The 17,711-nt window shown below is 57.6% G+C and overlaps 1 protein-coding gene across 1 annotated transcript in view; it reads right to left on the reverse strand.

Annotated features, from left to right (window-relative positions):
• The window catches only part of LOC116955064 (myosin-10-like), a 124,402-nt gene continuing 106,691 nt past the window's right edge, over positions 1-17,711 (reverse strand). The window contains exons 32-42 of the mRNA XM_032976017.2: positions 16,001-16,249; positions 14,200-14,412; positions 13,135-13,347; positions 10,681-10,842; positions 9,945-10,073; positions 7,902-7,990; positions 7,581-7,704; positions 7,172-7,380; positions 5,968-6,076; positions 2,361-2,533; positions 1-1,530 (exon numbers count right to left, since the gene is read on the reverse strand). Of these exons, the coding sequence (XP_032831908.2) occupies positions 1,323-1,530; positions 2,361-2,533; positions 5,968-6,076; positions 7,172-7,380; positions 7,581-7,704; positions 7,902-7,990; positions 9,945-10,073; positions 10,681-10,842; positions 13,135-13,347; positions 14,200-14,412; positions 16,001-16,249 (1,878 nt within the window). The 3' untranslated portion in view covers positions 1-1,322. The remainder of the gene's footprint in view (positions 1,531-2,360; positions 2,534-5,967; positions 6,077-7,171; positions 7,381-7,580; positions 7,705-7,901; positions 7,991-9,944; positions 10,074-10,680; positions 10,843-13,134; positions 13,348-14,199; positions 14,413-16,000; positions 16,250-17,711) is intronic.

The raw sequence follows: 17,711 nt of genomic DNA on the forward strand, positions 1-17,711 counted from the left end.
GGGGGGGGGGGGGGGGTGTTTAGATTTTGTGAAGATCTAGTTTAAACCGGGTCTAATGGCCTGTATAAATGTTGGGACTAAACCGGTGGGGGGGGAGGGGGGGGATGGTGGTCTAAAGGTCGCGTCCGAAACCAGGCTTGAGTCTAAATTTGTTTTAAAACCTCGGGGCAGGCGGGAGGGGGGAGAGGGACGGGGGTCGACTGAATTTAAATTTGAGTTTTAAAACACCGGGGGGGGGGGGGGGGGGTCCCCCTCTCAAGCCACGTTCCAAGCGGGTCTGAACGGCGGGTACAGGCCGCAGAGAAATAAGCGGGGGTCTGCGGTTCGGTTCAAGCGGCCGCCCTGGTTAACGCTCGCGGCAAATAACCGCGGCCCCCCTCCTCCGCTGTCACTCGCGGCAGGCGTTCACGGATCTCCCGACGCGTCAGGCCGCCAAAAACGTGACAAATGCGAAAACGTGACACCGCAAATGTACTCCACCGGGACCGCACACACACGCGCACACACGCGCATACACACACACACGCGGGCGCATACACACACACGCGCATACACACACACACGCACACGCGCACACACGCACCCTACCGGCGGCCTGATGCCCCAAGCAGGCCACTCTCTCGCCTCGTTACAAAACAATACACGTGCAAGTTGATGCGCGCGTGTGTGTGTGTGTCCGCGTATACGGTGACAATTATCTGAACCGGTCACAGGCCTCCCCCTCGGTCGACTCAGTGGACGTGCGCGTGTGTGCCTGTGTGTGTGCGCGTGCGTGTGTGTGTGTGCCTGTGCGTGTGTGCGTGCGTGCCTGTGTGTGTGTGTGCCTGTGTGTGCGCGTGCCTGTGTGTGTGTGTGCCTGTGTGTGTGTGTGTGCCTGTGTGTGTGTGCGTGCCTGTGTACGCGTGTGTGCCTGTGTGTGTGTGTGTGCCTGTGTACGCGTGTGTGCGTGTGTGTGTGTGCCTGTGTGTGTGTGCCTGTGTGTGTGTGTGTGCCTGTGTGTGTGTGTGTGCCTGTGTGTGTGTGTGCCTGTGTGTGTGTGCGTGCCTGTGTACGCGTGTGTGCCTGTGTGTGTGTGTGTGCCTGTGTACGCGTGTGTGCGTGTGTGTGTGTGCCTGTGTGTGTGTGCCTGTGTGTGTGTGCGTGCCTGTGTGTGTGTGTGTGTGCCTGTGTACGTGTGCCTGTGCGTGCATCTCCCCGCGCAGCGTGCGTGCGCGTGCGTTGGCGAGCGTCGTCGTCGGTGACCCCCCCCCCGCCCCCCAATCCCAGCCGCTCCCCCGCCCCCCGCCCCCCGCCCCCCGCCCGTCACCACCCACACGGCGGCTCTACTCCGCGTACTTGCTGCTGCTGTCGCTGTCCCGCCCGTCGAACTCGTCGTCGGCGCTCTCCGCGGCGGCGACGTCGTTCCCACGGAGCGCACCGCTGCGTCGCAGCGAGCGCACGCCGGCGACGCCGGCGCCGACGCCGACGCCGCCGCCGCCGCCGCTGCCGACGAACGCCGAAGCGATGCCGCCGGAAATGCCGCCGCTTTGCCTGCGGGACGGGACGGGGACAACGCTCTCGCTCGCCGTCGGTGAGGAGCAGGTGGGGAGCAGGTGGGGAGCAAGTGGGGAGCAGGTGGTGAGGAGGTGGTGAGGAGGTGGTGAGGAGGTGAAGAACCGGTGAGTAGTAAGGAGGTGGTGAGTAGCCGATGAGCAGGTGGTGAGCAGGTGGTGAGCAGGTGGTGAGGAGGTGGTGAGGAGGTGGTGAGGAACCGGTGAGTAGTAAGGAGGTGGTGAGCAGGTGGTGAGCAGGTGGTGAGCAGGTGGTGAGGAGGTGGTGAGGAGGTGGTGAGGAGGTGGTGAAGAACCGGTGAGTAGTAAGGAGGTGGTGAGTAGCCGATGAGCAGGTGGTGAGCAGGTGGTGAGCACGTGGTGAGGAGGTGGTGAGGAACCGGTGAGTAGTAAGGAGGTGGTGAGCAGGTGGTGAGCAGGTGGTGAGCAGGTGGTGAGGAGGTGGTGAGGAACCGGTGAGTAGTAAGGAGGTGGTGAGTAGCCAGTGAGCAGGTGGTGAGTAGGTGGTGAGGAACCGGTGAGTAGTAAGGAGGTGGTGAGTGGCCGGTGAGCAGGTGGTGAGCAGGTGGTGAGGTGGTGAGAAGGTGGTGAGTAGCCGGTGAGCAGGTGGTGAGCAGGTGGTGAGGTGGTGAGAAGGTGGCGAGGAACCGGTGAGTAGTAAGGAGGTGGTGAACAGGTGGTGAGGAGGTGGTGAGCAGGTAGTAAGGAGGTGGTGAGTAGCACGGTGAGTAGCACGGTGAGTGCGTGCTGCCCCCCACACCCCCCTACCCCCGCCCCCCCAACCCCCCAGCCCCCCCCCCCCCCACTCACCGCAACTTGCTCTTGAGGGTGGACACCTCGCGGCTCATGGCGTCCTGACCCTCGGTGGCCTCCTCGAGGTCGCGCTGCAGCTTGCGCTTGGCGGCGTTGGCGCGGCTCGTCTCCTCCTCGCTCTCCTCCAGCTGCCTCTTCAGCTGCTTCAGCCGCACGTTCGCCTTGTCCAGCTACGGGGGGGGGGAGGCGGTGGCGGCGGAGGCGGTGGAGGCGGTGGCGGTGGAGGCGGTGGCGGCGGAGCGGCCGAACAACAACAACGACAACAACAACAGCAACATCAACGACGACGACAACAACGACGACAACAACAACGACAACAACGACAACAACGACAACGACAACGACGACAACGACAACGACAACGACAACAACAACAACGACAACAACAACAACAACAACAACGACGACAACAACGACAACGACAACAACAACGACAACGACGACAACGACAACAACAACAACGACAACAACAACAACGACGACAACGACAACGACAACAACGACAACAACAACAACGACAACAACAACGACAACAACGACAACGACAACAACGACAACAACGACGACAACGACAACAACAACAACTACAACGACAACGACAACAACGACAACCACAACGACAACAACAACAACAACGACAACGACGACAACGACAACGACAACAACAACAACGACAACAACAACGACGACAACGACAAGAACGACAACGACAACGACAACAACAACAACGACAACAACAATGACAACAACAACAACAATGACAACAACGACAACGACAACAACGACAACAACAACGACAACGACGACGACGACACCTTGAGAGAGTCTCGCGGCCACGGACACATCGGTTTTAGAACTTTGCTTCGGCGGTTTCGAAAACTTTCGATTCAAAGCTTTCGCGACCGCAAGGATTCATCTTCTTCGGTTCTTTCGGTCGAAGTCACCACCACGTAGAATGAGAACGAGATGATAAAATAAAACGATTAAAATCCTCACGACGTTTCGGCCACAACATCAAGCGGCCTTGTTCAGGTGAAAGGAACAAACCTGTCGGGACGACAGAGCTACATTGAAAAGAAGGCCACTTGTGTTGTGGCCGAAACGTCGTGAGAATTTTTATTGTTTTATTTCATTACGTTATTCTCATGCTACGCGACTTTACCGAAAGAACCAAAGAAGATTTCGAAAACGTTTCGGTTTAGCCATGTTTTTTGTTTGTTGTAGCGCAGAGTTAGACCGATAACTTTCATCTAAATTTCGAAAACGTTTCGGTATAGCCATGTTTTTTGTTTGTTGTAGCGCAGAGTTAGACCGATAACTTTCATCTAAATTGTCTCACGGTTGTTATTGTTCGACTTGCATCCCACTGGGATTTTTCGCACACAGCGGTGGTTTATTTTTTGTGTTTCTGGAAGACTTTTGCCTGTTTTTTTTTTCCCCAGGATTTTTCTGATTGCGCGTAGTCACTTTGAGATGTTGTCTTGTTCGTGTTTTTGTTTTGTTGCGGTTGAACCCGAGTCAAGAGCCGCATGGCATTACCTACGTGACTTTACCGAATAGAACCAAAGAGTATGGATCCTTGCAGTCACGAAAGCTTCAAATCTAGAGCCACACGGCTCACAAGGTATAATCGCTGCGTGTGCATGCCTCCATGTTAGTCGGGCGTAAGTCCATTTCCTTGCATGTCTGTAGGTCCACGTGTGCGTCTTAGTCCATGTGTGTGCTTTATTGACCTGCTCAAGGCCTATGATACCATCAGTAGGCCTGGACTCTGGGTTGTTCTTCGTGCTTTCCCAGTCCCTGACCCGCTGCTCACCATCCTCAAGGACCTTCGTGATGGATGGTGAGCCGCCCTGCGTGAAACTACGTGGCCGGGAGTCAGAGCCATTCCCTGTACACCTTGGGGGGTGCAACAGGGATGTCCTCTGGCTCCCACATTATTTTACATATATTTCGACCACGTAGTTCGTGAAGCCTTCAATGCCTGTACTGGAACAATTCCCATCTGGTACAGATACAATGGGAGGCTGATCGATGCCCGGGTGCGGTCAAGGGATGGCTCCCTATTGCTCAACCATGTTATGTATGCCGATGATCTGCTAATTGCTGCTCACTCGGAGGAGGAGTTCGAGGTGCTGCTGCTGAATCTGGATCTTGCCACTAAGAGGTGGGGGCCTTACTATCAGCCCCACCAAAACGAAGCACCTGCCTGGGTATTTTGAACCATCGGACACTCCACCCCCACAACTCCCAATCGGTGATGGGGAAGTTGTGGATAGAGGGGAGAATTTCCCATACCTGGGCAGTGTACTAATGACCGGCTCCGGTTTAACAGAAGAGGTCTCACTCCGAATCAGTCGAGCGGCAATATCTTTTCATTGGTTGCCTAACGCTGTGTGGAAGCTACCTGGTCTGTCGCTCCGCACGAAGCTTCAGGTCTTCTCGGCCACGGTCATTCCCTCCCTTCTCTACGCTTCTGAAACTTGGACCCCCCTAATGGAACATCTTTGCTGGTTATAAACATTTAGGCTGGCCTGCTAACGATCCATCCTGGGTTTAACCATGTGTGTGTGTGTCTGAGTCGATGTGTTTCTATGTGTGTGAGTCGATGTCTGTGTGTAAGTCCACGTGTGTGTCTGCCTGTTTCGCCCGGGTAACGCCGGGTACTTACCGCTAGTACCTAATAAATGAAACTGAAAGACTGTAACGTGCTGGGAAGGAGGAGGGACTGTGATAGGCCCGGCACGGCACACGAGGGGGTGGGTGGCCAGCACCGCACACTCGCTCACACACTCACCCGCTCACTCACTCTCACACTCGCTCACACACTCAGCCACTCACTCACACACTCACTCACCAGCTCACTCACCAGCTCATTCACACATTCACACACTCACCCGCTCACTCACTCTCACACACGCTCACACACTCACCCGCTCACTCACTCTCACACTCGCTCACACACTCAGCCACTTACTCACACACTCACTCACCAGCTCACTCACCAGCTCACTCACACATTCACACACTCACCCGCTCACTCACTCTCACACTCGCTCACACACTCACCCACTCACTCACACACTCACTCAACAGCTCACTCACCCACTCACTCTCACACTCGCTCACTCACACACTCACTCACCCACTCACTCTCACACTCGCTCACACACTCACACACTCGCTCACACACACACTCGCTCACTCACACACTCACTCACCCACTCACTCTCACACTCGCTCACACACTCACACACTCGCTCACCCACACACTCACTCACGCACTGGGGGAGCGGTAGTGTTGCAGTTCGTTCACTGCGCTACGAACCTGGAGAGCCGAGTTCAATTCCCGCTCACAGCCAACACCGGTGACGATTATCTGAGCCCGAGGTCGACTCAGCATCAAATGAGTACCTGGGGCGGTGTGTAGCCAACATCGCCACTGGGGAGACAAAGGCGGCCGGGCGTGGTTTGCTGGCCACCCAACCCCTCGTGTGCCGTGCCGACCTTCACAGCTGCCGCTCGCTAACAGCACTTGCCCCAACAGTCTGTCCAGGCTATACGGGGGCTCTTTGTCTTTGTCTGTGTGTGTGTGTGTTCGTACCTGATCTTTATGCTGCTCCGCTTGGCGTCGCTCGTCCTCCATCTGGCCCAGGACGTCCTTGAGCCGCTTGTCCGAGCTTCGCAGCTTCTTGTTGGCGTTGGCTCTCTCCCTGCAGGCGCACGGACGACGGGGCACTCCTGAGTTACCCTGCGAGCACGGTCAGCTGCTGGTGGCTCGACCCCCACGCAAGTTACCGTACTGCCAGGGTAACCTCCTAGCGGGCCTCCCACGCGAGTTACCGTACTGCCAGGGTAAACACATACATAGACTCACACAGAGACACATAGACTCACACAGAGACCCATAGACTCACACAGAGACCCATAGACTCACACATAGACCCATAGACTCACACAGAGACCCATAGACTCACACAGAGACCCATAAACTCGTACAGAGACTCATAGACTCACACAGAGACCTATAGACTCACACAGAGACCCATAGACACACAGAGACCCATAGACTCACACAGAGACCCATAGACTCACACAGAGACCCATAAACTCGTACAGAGACCTATAGATTCACAGAGAGACCCATAGACTCACACAGAGACCCATATACACACACAGAGACTCATAGACTCACACAGAGACTCATAGACTCACTACAGAGACCTATAGATTCACAGAGAGACCCATAGACTCGCACAGAGACCCATAAACTCACACAGAGACCCACAGACTCACACAGAGACCCATAGACTTACACAGATACCCATAGACTCACTACAGAGACCCATAGACTCACACAGAGACCCATAGACTTACACAGAGACCCATAGACTCACTACAGAGACCCATAAACTCACACAGAGACCTATAGACTCACTACAGAGACCCATAAACTCACACAGAGACCCATAGACTCACTACAGAGACCCACAGACTCACTACAGAGACCCAGACTCACTACAGAGACCCACAGACTCACTACAGAGACCCACAGACTCACTACAGAGATCCCACAGACTCACTACAGAGACCCACAGACTCACTACAGAAACCCACAGTTTGTTGTCCTTCCCCCGCGCCTCCGATTAGCACAACTGGCTATCCCGCTTTCCGCCAGGGGGAGTGGAGAGGGGGGGTGGGTTCGGAGTGGTGGTGCGGTGTTCCGATATCCATCGCGATTCCAGCGCCGCCGCCCGTCGGCTCTGTCCGGCGGCGCCGGTGTGGCGGTGGCCGCCGGACAGACATACTTGGTCTCCACGTCGAGCTGCTCCTCCAGCTGGCCAATCTTGGCCTCGAGCGCGGCCTGCGACGACTTGGCCTTGGAGCGGAAGGCCGCCTCCATTTCCTGCAGCTTCACCTGCAGCTCCTTGTTCTGGCGCTCGAGCTGCTGGCGAGCGCTCTCGGCCCGCTGCGACTGCCCACGCTCGCCGGTCAGCTCCGAGCTCAGCTGCTCTGCCTGGAGAGGGCCGGGGCGGTGGTGAGTTGGGGGGGGGCGGGGGGGGGGGCGGTGAGAAGGACGCCGCCGTCGATTCTCGGTCGTCCTCGGCGCGCGGGGGGGGGGGCGTCGGTGTTGTCGCTAAATCATCGGCGTCTCCTCCCCGCCCCCGCTCCCCCCCCCCCTATATCCCCCCTTGCCTTCTCCCCCCCCGTCCGCACCTGCGCGACAGCCTTGCGTAGCCGCTCGTTGGAGAGCTCCGTCACGCCCTGCTCCTCCTCCAGCTCCTCCTCCAGCTGCGAGATCCTCGCCTCCAGGCGCCGCTTGTCGTCCATCATGGCCGACCTGCCGCCGTGCCGTGCCGGGAGACAAACACCGCGGCTGTTGGCGAGCGAGCGTCTGGAGCGCGAGGCGGGAAGAGGGCCCCGGCCTCGGGCGTGGCGGTGCGGGGGGGAGGTGGAGGAGAGGGGAGGTGGTGGTGGTGGTGGTGGGGAGGGAGGTGTGGCCTGGCGCAGGTCGGCAGGCCGTGGTGTCACACTCACTTGCCGCTCGTGTTTCCCGCGATCTCCTCGGCCAGATCGTCTCTCTCCTGCTCCACGGTGCGGCGCGCCCGCTCAGCCGCCGCCAACTCCTGCCGATGTAAAACGACGACGATGACGACGACAATCACGGCAACAACAACGACGACGACAAGACAACAACAAGAGCACGAGTCGTGGACGATGGGCGAGCGGGGCGGTGGGGCCCTTGACCCGGCAACCCTCTTCCCACCGCCGCACCCGTGCCAGCCCGAGGCCGTTTGCCGAGCCGGCGCCTTGACAACGCCGCCGGCCTCACGATGGGACTTGTGAATCTGCGTCGTGGCCAAGCAGGGCCAGGAGGAGCGGGGCTAGCGACGCGCCCGCCCGCCCGCCCGCCCGCGCGAGCGTGACACTGGCTGGCACGCGGTGAGGACGCGGAGTCTCGGCTCGTTGGAAGCCGTCTCGTGTGGTTGGCGCGGCTCAGCTTCTGCGGTGGGAAGGAAACCTTCCGATGGGGCGCTGCTGAGCCGCGCCACGGCTGGCCCCGGCACGGGTCCCCCACCGGGCACGGCTCGGATGTGCCGGTGGAAAAAAGAGGTGCGGGGGAAGGGTGGGGCAAACCCCCACCCCCTCTCTAAAGCCAACGGGTGGGACCGCTCCGGCCACGCTGACACTGAGATGGCCGACACCCAGGGAGTGTTTACCGGCCACACCCAGGGAGTGTTTACCGGCCACACCCAGGGAGTGTTAGCGGCCACACCCAGGGAGTGTTTACCGGCCACACTAAGGGAGTGTTAGCGGCCACACTAAGGGAGTGTTAGCGGCCACACCCAGGGAGTGTTTACCGGCCACACCCAGGGAGTGTTTACCGGCCACACCCAGGGAGTGTTACCGGCCACACCCAGGGAGTGTTACCGGCCACACTAAGGGAGTGTTTACCGGCCACACCCAGGGAGTGTTTACCGGCCACACCCAGGGAGTGTCACCGGCCACACCCAGGGAGTGTTACCGGCCACACTAAGGGAGTGTTTACCGGCCACACCCAGGGAGTGTTTAGCGGCCACACCCAGGGAGTGTCACCGGCCACACCCAGGGAGTGTTACCGGCCACACCCAGGGAGTGTTTACCGGCCACACCCAGAGAGTGTTATCGGCCACACCCAGAGAGTGTTACCGGCCACACCCAGGGAGTGTTTACCGGCCACACCCAGGGAGTGTTAACGGCCACACCCAGGGAGTGATATCGGCCACACCCAGGGAGTGTTAACGGCCACACCAAGGGAGTGTTACCGGCCACACCCAGGGAGTGTCACCGGCCACACCCAGGGAGTGTTACCGGCCACACCCAGGGAGTGTTTACCGGCCACACCCAGGGAGTGTCACCGGCCACACCCAGGGAGTGTCACCGGCCACACCCAGGGAGTGTTACCGGCCACACCCAGGGAGTGTTTACCGGCCACACCCAGAGAGTGTTATCGGCCACACCCAGAGAGTGTTACCGGCCACACCCAGGGAGTGTTTACCGGCCACACCCGGGGATTGTCACCGGCCACACCCAGGGAGTGTTTACCGGCCACACCCAGGGAGTGTTTACCGGCCACACTAAGGGAGTGTTACCGGCCACACCCAGGGAGTGTTACCGGCCACACCCAGGGAGTGTTTACCGGCCACACCCAGAGAGTGTTATCGGCCACACCCAGAGAGTGTTACCGGCCACACCCAGGGAGTGTTTACCGGCCACACCCGGGGATTGTCACCGGCCACACCCAGGGAGTGTTTACCGGCCACACCCAGGGAGTGTTTACCGGCCACACTAAGGGAGTGTTACCGGCCACACCCAGGGAGTGTTACCGGCCACACCCAGGGAGTGTTTACCGGCCACACCCAGGGAGTGTCAGTGCCACACCGGGACTGCTCCGGCCACACCGGGACTGCTTCGGCCACACCGGGACTGCCCCCGGCCACACCGGGACTGCTCCGGCCACACCGGGACTGCCCCCGGCCACACCGGGACTGCTCCGGCCACACCGGGACTGCTCCCGCGGCCTTGTGCTGGTGCGGGCACCTCCTGCAGGTGCAGCAGCTGCGTCTCCAGGTTCTTCATCTTCTTCTCCTTCTCGCGCGCCTGTGCGGCCACCTCCTCGCGCGAGCTGTTCGCCTCCTCCGCCTCCCGCTGCACATCCTTCAGCTGAGCCTGCTCGGTGGGGGTGGAGGGGAGGCGTGGGGGGAGAGGGTAAGGGAGGAGGGGAGGGGAGGAGATTCAGGGAAGGAGGGAGGGAGCGGGGAACGGGAGGGAGAAGAGGGAAGGAACGAGATTGAGGGAGGCAAGGAGGGAGGGGTAGGAGGGAGGGAGGGAGGGAGTATAGGGAGGGAGGTGGGGGAGAAGATGGAAGGAACGAGATTGAGGGAGGGAAGGAGGGAGGGGTAGGAGGGAGGGAGGGAGAGAGGGAGGAATGAGATGGAGGGAGGGAGTATAGGGAGGGAGGTGGGGGAGAAGATGGAATGAACGAGATTGAGGGATGGCAGGAGGGAGGGGTAGGAGGGAGGGAGGGAGGGAGGAACGGAGGGAGGGGTGGGAGAGAGCTTTAGATGGGTAGAGATGGAGGGAGCTGAGCGAGGGGAGGGAGGGGTGTGAGAGAGCGTGGAGTGAGAGGCGTAGAGACGGAGCGAAGCGAGGCTCGGAGTGCGCTTGCGTCCGAGCGAAGGCGTCCTCCAAACGCTCTCCGCATTTGCCGTTGGCCACCGCGAACAGATCGCGTCGCCCCCGCCCGCCGCAGCAGCAGCGGCCGCAGCTCCTCTACCTGCAGCCTGCGCAGCTGCTTCACGGCCTCCTCGCGGGCCTTGTTGGAGGCGTCGAGCTGCCCCTCCATGTCCACGAGGTCTCCCTCCAGCTTCTTCCTCGCCCCGCCTGCCACCGCCCGCTGCTTGCGCTCGTCCTCCAGCTCCGACTCGAGCTCGCGCACCTTGCGGGAGAGCGGGGCACGCGGCCACGGAGGTCAGGGGTTCCTCAAGTGCGGTGCGTCGCTGGGTTCGCTCACACGGAGACCCATCGACTCACGTGGAGACCCATAGACTCGCATAGAGATGTATAGACTCACATAGAGACCCATAGACTCACATAGAGATGTATAGACTCGCATAGAGATCCATAGACTCACATACAGAGGCACGCAGACTCACGTGGAGACCCGTACTCACATACAGAGACACGCAGACTCACACAGAGATGTATAGACTCACATAGCGTCCACGGAGATGCGTGGACTCACGCACAGACCCATAGACTCACATAGAGATGTATAGACTCACATAGAGACCCATAGACTCACACAGAGATGTATAGACTCACACAGAGATTCATAGACTCACATAGAGACCCATAGACTCGCATGCAGAGGCACGCAGACTCACGTGGAGACCCGTACTCACATACAGAGACACGCAGACTCACACAGAGATGTATAGACTCACGTAGAGTCTACGGAGATGCGTGGACTCGCGCACAGACCCATAGACTCACATAGAGACCAATAGACTCACACAGAGATGTATAGACTCACACAGAGATCCATAGACTCACATAGAGACCCATAGACTCGCATGCAGAGGCACGCAGACTCACGTGGAGACCCGTACTCGCATACAGAGACAGGTAGACTCACATAGAGACCCGTAAACTCGCATAGAGACCCGTAGACTCACATATACACCCTTAGACAGAGACCCATTCGACTCACATGGAATGATCTACATCATGTGACCTCCTTTGCCAGCATCAAAATATGAGAATAGGTTTTCCCCTTTTTTCTGGCACCAAACTGAAACCTTTTACAAGGAATCATGTCTGCACTAGACCAGAGGACGCCAAAAGGCCTTTCGGCGTCCTCTGGTCTAGCACCGTTTGAGACGAGGTTCAAAAGAAAGCTGTCTCTGGTGTGGACCAATCAGTTTCAAGGACAATGCATTATCATATATTATCAGAGTGTGTGTTTTTGTTTGCATTCTGACCACAAGCATTGTGGTTAATGCAGAACGTGATTCCTTGTAAAAAAAGGTTTCAGTTTGGTGTTTTAACATCTTAACATACCCGTTTTGTTGCCAGAAAAAAGGCGAAAACCCATTCTCATGGACTGGTCTATGATCAAACCGGGTTTCCAAGTGTGGAGAGTTGATGGTCTCAGCCCGGTCACCAACGACGGCACGAAAAGTCCATCGCATCAAATTTGGTTCTGCAAAGCGATTTGGCTGATTTCCAGCCCTGACGATTAAAAATATGTCTCCGACCCTCGTGCGATGAACGCTCATCTCAGATAACGGAGTGCGTGGGGAAGCGCAGTGGCCTCCCTTCCACTGCGGGGATCCCGGAGGCCAACCGAAGAAGGACAATACGGAGACGGCGTCCCAGGTGTAGCTCCGTGATGTCCACTTCCGCGGGCCGTTTTTCAGACGCGAAGTCGGCCGCGGCCGCCGCGCGAGATCGTCGAACGGGCTCTTTGGCGCGTGAAGACGCGGCGCCGACGGCGGCGCGATACAATTCCAGAATCGGTTTGCTCCCCGTGGCACTGCTGTCAGCGGTCGTGGCCAAGGCATTTTCTCCTCCCTCCCCCGTTTTGACCGCGAGATGCACGAGTGAGTGAGCGAGTATGTGAGCGAGTGAGTGAGCGAGTTCATCATTGAGTGAGTGAGTGAGCGAGTTCATCATTGAGTGAGTGAGCGGGTATGTGAGCGAGTGAGTGAGCGAGTTCGTCATTGAGCGAGTGAGTGAGTATGTGAGCGAGTGAGTGTGCGAGTTCATCATTGAGTGAGTGAGTGAGTATGTGAGCGAGTGAGTGTGCGAGTTCATCATTGAGTGAGTGAGTATGTGAGCGAGTGAGTGAGCGAGTTCATCATTGAGTGAGTGAGTGTGTGAGTATGTGAACGAGGGAGTTCATCATTGAGTGTGTGAGTGTGTGTGTGAGTGAGTGAGTGAGCGAGTATGTGAGCGAGCGAGTGAGCGAGTTCATCATTGAGCGAGTGAGTGTGCGAGTTCATGATTGAGTGCGTGAGTTTGTGAGCAAGGGAGTGATCGAATATGTGAGTGAGTGTGTGAGTATGTGAGTGCACGAGTGAGTTCGTGAGTGAGTGAGTTTGTGAGCAAGCGAGCGAGTGAGTTCGTGAGTGAACTCGTGGGTGAGTTCACGAGCGGGTGAGCGAGCGAGCGAGCGAGCGAGCGAGTTCGTGGGTGAGTGTACGATCGGTCGAGCGCCGACCCTCACCTGCTTGGCCAGCGTCCGCGCCTTCTCCTCGTTGCTCTCGTCGCGTTGCTGCAGGTCGCGGTCGAACTGCGCCCGCAGCGCCTGCAGCGTCACCTCCAGCCGCAGCTTGGCATCCTCCGTGGCCTGCAGCTCGTCCTCCAGCTCCTCCAGCTGCGTCTTCATCTCGCCCACCTGCTGCTCCAGCGCCCGCTTCGACTTCTCCAGCTCGTGCACCTGAGCCCCGTCCGGCGCGGCAGAAGGCGACCGTCGCACGCCCGGTGAGCGACAGCCGCTACCAACGCGGCCACCGCCACCACCACCACCGCCGCCGCCATCACCGACACCACCACAGCCACCACCACCACCATCACCACCACCACAGCCACCGACACCACCGTCACAGCCACCATCACCACCGTCACAGCCACCACTTCACCCTCATCTCTGCATCTTCGGTCTCTTTCTCGTTCTGAGTTTGGTAACCACTGCCTCACCCCCCACCCCCCCACCCCTTCTCGTGAGCCCCCACCTGGTTAAACTAACTAGAGGGAGGACAACTACATTTTGCCACCGCCCTACCACCTTAACCTTGGACTGACAGGAGGGCGAGTGGGCAGAACGATGGACAATGGGTGGGCGAGTGGGCAGGACGATGGACAATGGGTGGGCAAGTGGGCAGAACAATGGACAACGGGGGGGCGAGTGGGAAGAACGATGGAAACAACGGGTGGGCGAGTGGGCAGAACAATGGACACAACGGGTGGACGAGCAATGAGCAGAAACAATGGACACAATGGGTGGACGAGCAATGAGCAGAACAATGGACACAATGGGTGGACGAGCAATGAGCAAAACAATGGACACAACGGGTGGACGAGCAATGAGCAGAAACAATGGACACAATGGGTGGACGAGCAATGAGCAGAACAATGGACACAATTGGGTGGACGAGCAATGAGCAGAACAACGGCCAAACGGGAGAGTTGGAGGAGCAGATAGATCAGCAGGCGGGGCATTGGCGCGGGTGACTCAAGCGCGCGCGGCCCATTGAGCGGGCGGGCGGGCGGGCGGGCGGGCGACTCTCACGCTCTTGCCGACGTCGTCCTTGGAGCTGACGAGGTCGTCCATCTCGGCGCGCAGGGAGCGGTTGGCCTTCTCGAGGTCGTCGCGGGCGGACGACGCCTCGTCGAGCTCCCGGGCGAGCGACAGCGCCCGGGTCTCCCGCTCGCGAGCCTCCGCCTCCGCTCGGTCGCGCTCGTCCGCGTAGCGCGACGACACCGCCTTCTCCTCCGCCAGCATCTGCCGGGGTGGCGGGTTGCGGGGAGGAGGGGGTGGAGGCAGCGAGCATCAGTTCGCGATTATTGGCGTCGTCAGCTGCGCGCCAACCACCGATCGATCGATTCGTGGAGGTCGGCGTCAATTGCACCACCGTCACCACCACCATCATCATCGTCATCATCATCGTCACGTTCATCACCTCCACCATCATCATCATCATCACCACCATCATCATCACCACCACCACCACTAACATCACCATCATCATCACCATCACGTTCATCACCTCCACCATCATCATCATCACCACCATCATCATCATCATGTTCATCACCATCATCATCATCACCACCATCATCATCATCACGTTCATCACCTCCACCATCATCATCATCACCACCACCACCACTAACATCACCATCATCATCATCACCATCACGTTCATCACCTCCACCATCATCATCATCATCACCACCATCATCACCATCACGTTCATCACTTCCACCATCATCACCACCACCAACACCACCAACACTAACATCACCATCATCATCACCATCACGTTCATCACCTCCACCATCATCATCATCACCACCATCATCATCATCACGTTCATCACCTCCACTATCATCATCACCACCACCACTAACGTCACCATCATCTTGGTTCTTTCGGTAAAGTTACTTTGAAGGGAAACAATAAAATAATAATATATATAAACCCACGGCAATATTCTTGCCGTTGGTTTTCACACCTGATGATGACTGCTTGTTTTGTAGTCGAAACGTCGTGAGAATGTTATTGTTTTATATATTTTTAGTATTTTATTGTTTCCCTTCTACGTGGTGACTTTACCGAAAGAACCAAGAATATGAATCGCTGCAGTCACGAAAGCTTTAAATAAAAAATCACCATCATCATCACCATCAGAATCATCACCACCACCATCATCAGCACCACTACCATCACCATCATCTATTGCACCACCATCACCGCCATCACCACCACCACCACCACCATCATCACCACCATCACGATCATCACCACTACCACCACCAACCACCACCATCACCACCACCACCATCATCACCACCATCACGATCATCACCACTACCACCACCAACCACCACCATCACCACCACCACCATCATCACCACCATCACGATCATCACCACTACCACCACCAACCACCATCCATTGCACCACCATCACTGCCATCACCGCCATCACCACCAACACCACCATCATCACCACCATCATCACCACCATCACGATCATCACCACTACCACCACCAACCACCATCCATTGCACCACCATCACCGCCATCACCGCCATCACCACCACCACCACCATCATCACCACCATCACGACCACCATCACCACCACCACCATCATCACCACCATCACGATCATCACCACTACCACCACCAACCACCATCCATTGCACCACCACCATCACCACCACCACCACTATCACCACCACCACGACCACCACCACCACCACCGCCACCACCACCACCGCCGCCACCGCCACCATCACCACCACCACCACAACCACCACCACCGCCGCACACCTCGTCGACGCCTGAGCGTGTGCGCGCGACCCACCTGGTCGAACTTCTTCTGCTTCTTCTCCAGCGTGGCCACCACCTGCCGCTGGTGGTCCAGGTCCATGAGGACGTCCTCGAGCTCCTGCTGCAGGCGGTTGCGCGTCTTGTCCGACTTGTCGCAGGCCGCCGTCCTCTCCTCGAGGCTCTGCGTCAGCACCTCCACCTCCTTGGCCAGCTTGCGCCTCGACTCCTCGAGCGTCTCCTGGGCCGCGCCGGCCTCCTCCAGCCGACGCTTCGAGTCCGACAGCTGACAGGCGAAGGCAAAGGTGAAGGTGCTGACTAAAACCCCCCACCCCGAGCAAAACCACTCGCAACCACTGGCCGGCTCACCCCGACACCGAGTAGCCTTCGCAGACTCGTTGGGGCAAGTGCCGCTGTGGGGAGTAGCGGCTGCTCGCTCGAGGCCGAGTCGACCTAGGTTGAGGTCCAGCACCGGTACTGATGACCGTCGCCGGTGCTGGCCGTGAGCTGGAGTCGAACTCGGGTTGCCGTTTTCGAAGTGCATTGTGCTAACCGCTACACCAGCGCTCTCGCACTCACGTACTCACAAAGACAAAGACCCCCCCCCCGTATAGCCCTGACAGATTTTTGGGGCAAGTCCTTGCAAACACCGCACCGGCTACTCATTTGAGGCCGAGTCGACCAAGGTGAGGCCCAGGACCGGTCCAGATCAGAGCAAGTTCTAATCCTAGCGCAGGTGTCCAATGTGCTAGGAGTGGTTTAAATCCAAGTTCGATCCCTGGTCCTCGGTGTCTCGTGTACTGACTCTGAGCCAGAGACACGAAAACTCTAAGTTCAATCTCTGACCCAGGTGTCCTCATGTAATCACTGCATTGAGCCGGTGACTGCAACACTCTAAGTTCAATCTCTGACCCAGGTGTCCCCATGTATCAGTGCTCTGAGCCGGTGACTATAACGTTCTAAGTTCAATCTCTGACCCAGGTGTTCCCATGCATCAGTGCACTGAGCCTGTGACTGCAACACTCTAAGTTCAATCTCTGACCCAGGTGTCCCCATGTATCAGTGCTCTGAGCCGGTGACTATAACACTCTAAGTTCAATCTCTGACCCAGGTGTCCCCATGCATCAGTGCACTGAGCCGGTGACTATAACACTCTAAGTTCAATCTCTGACCCAGGTGTCCCCATGCATCAGTGCACTGAGCCGGTGACTATAACACTCTAAGTTCAATCTCTGACCCAGGTGTCCCCATGTATCAGTGCACTGAGCAGGTGACTGCAACACTCTAAGTTCAATCTCTGACCCAGGTGTTCCCATGCATCAGTGCACTGAGCCGTTGACTATAACACTCTAAGTTCAATCTCTGACCCAGGTGTCCCCATGCATCAGTGCACTGAGCCTGTGACTATAACACTCTAAGTTCAATCTCTGACCCAGGTGTCCACATGTATCAGTGCTCTGAGCAGGTGACTATAACACTCTAAGTTCAATCTCTGACCCAGGTGTCCCCATGCATCAGTGCACTGAGCCAGATACACTAAAACTCTAAGTTCAATCTCTGACCAAGGTGTCCCCATGCATCAGTGCATTGAGCCGGTGACTATAACACTCTAAGTTCAATCTCTGACCCAGGTGTCCCCATGCATCAGTGCATTGAGCCAGTGACTATAACACTCTAAGTTCAATCTCTGACCCAGGTGTCCCCATGTATCAGTGCATTGAGCCGGTGACTATAACACTCTAAGTTCA

The sequence above is a fragment of the Petromyzon marinus genome, chromosome 58, assembly GCF_048934315.1.
Source record: "Petromyzon marinus isolate PM22_M1 ecotype Great Lakes invasive population chromosome 58, UKy_Petmar_22M1.pri1.0, whole genome shotgun sequence".
In the NCBI taxonomy this organism is placed as follows: Eukaryota; Metazoa; Chordata; class Hyperoartia; order Petromyzontiformes; family Petromyzontidae; genus Petromyzon; species Petromyzon marinus.